General features: G+C 40.9%; 1 gene segment (V, D, J or C); it reads left to right on the plus strand.

Moving 5' to 3' along the window:
• The first annotated feature begins 449 nt into the window (after positions 1-449).
• LOC110315730 lies at positions 450-1,255 on the plus strand. The segment is given in 2 exon segments: positions 450-498; positions 705-1,255. Coding segments are annotated over 2 exon segments (600 nt in total).
• The last annotated feature ends 216 nt before the right edge of the window (positions 1,256-1,471 follow it).

Here is a 1,471-nt window from a genome sequence, read left to right on the forward strand (position 1 = left end):
TGACTTCCTTCCTTCCTTCCCTTCCTCCACCATTGCTATCTTTTATGGTACATATTTCTTTCTCTGTTTCTTTCTTGTATTCTAGTGTTTTTTTCAGCATATCTTATTGTGTTTTCTTGAATGGTTAATCTGAGACAGCTCTGCTAAAGTTTCTACAAAATTCACCTGATTTAAATATGTCTTGGATTTTTAACCCAAACTTACTAGATCCCATAGTAGATTTCTGTTGGTCATGGGGAAGCCAATCACTTTCAGTTTTTCCTTGTGCCCTCTCTGATGGAAGTTTTGCATGTTGGTTGGCACCAGCCACTCTTACACACTGCCCAGGCATTTGTTTTCATTTTCTGTCTGCTTTGCATAGGTTCTGCCCACCCAGCCCAGCTGCTCAGAATTTATAAACCAGGCCTTTGCATTGTGACTGAACAGCATCAGACGGGCAGGGAAGCAATATGGTATCAGAGACCCACGTCCTCATGTTCTTGCTGCTATGGGTGTCTGGTGAGAAATTTAAAGTATTATAGTCTTTTTCAGAGTCACGTCTTTGTATATAAGACATTTATACTATGTGCCAGTGTGTAATATTTCTTCCATAATAATGTTCTGACAATATGACATTATAAGGTCATTTAAATGACAAATTTTAACTAATATTCGAATCTATGTTTGTGTACGTATGCACATTCACTGTTTACTCATTATTGCAGGTGCATGTGGGGAAATTGTGTTGACCCAGACTACACCATCCCTGACTGTGTCAGCAGGAGAGATGGTCACTATCAGCTGCAAATCCAGTCAGAATCTATTATGGAGTGGAAACCAAAGGTACTGTTTGGTCTGGCACCAGTGGAAACCAGGGCAAACTCCTAAACCATTGATCACCTGGACCTCTGATAGGTACCCTGGGGTCCCTGATCGATTCATAGGCAGTGGATATGGGACAGATTTCACTCTGACCATCAGCAGTGTGCAGGCTGAAGATATGGCAGTTTATTTCTGTCAACAGCATTTACACATCCCTCCCACAGTGCTTCAGCCTCCTTCACAAACCTCCTTGAGAGTCTCACCAGCTGCCTGCACCACACACAGCCCTGGCCTGCACACTTCCCCCTTCTGCCTGAGAGTTGGTGTGCTTGAAAAACAGACAAAAAAATCGCAGAGCCCAGCAAAAAATAATGTGTTCATTGCCTCTTATGACTTTTGGTATGAAAAGTCTATACACCAAAATCTAGAAAAGAACTCAGTGTTATCTTTGTAGTCTTTCTGGAAGAATTTAGCACACATGCTGTTGCTTGAAGGGGAGGGATTTATCCTTTTTTTAGTTCTGAAAATATGGTATCAATCATAAGATCCTAAAGACTGAGCTGGTGATGTTGGTAAATTACATTTTGGTTTGTTGTCTCCAGGCAAGGAGGAGTTTTTTGATTTTGTTTTTGTTTTCTCTTGTTTCTAGGGACTTTTCTTCCTTAATTGT

Source organism: Mus pahari, unplaced genomic scaffold, assembly GCF_900095145.1.
Source record: "Mus pahari unplaced genomic scaffold, PAHARI_EIJ_v1.1 scaffold_7215_1, whole genome shotgun sequence".
Taxonomy (NCBI): domain Eukaryota; kingdom Metazoa; phylum Chordata; class Mammalia; order Rodentia; family Muridae; genus Mus; species Mus pahari.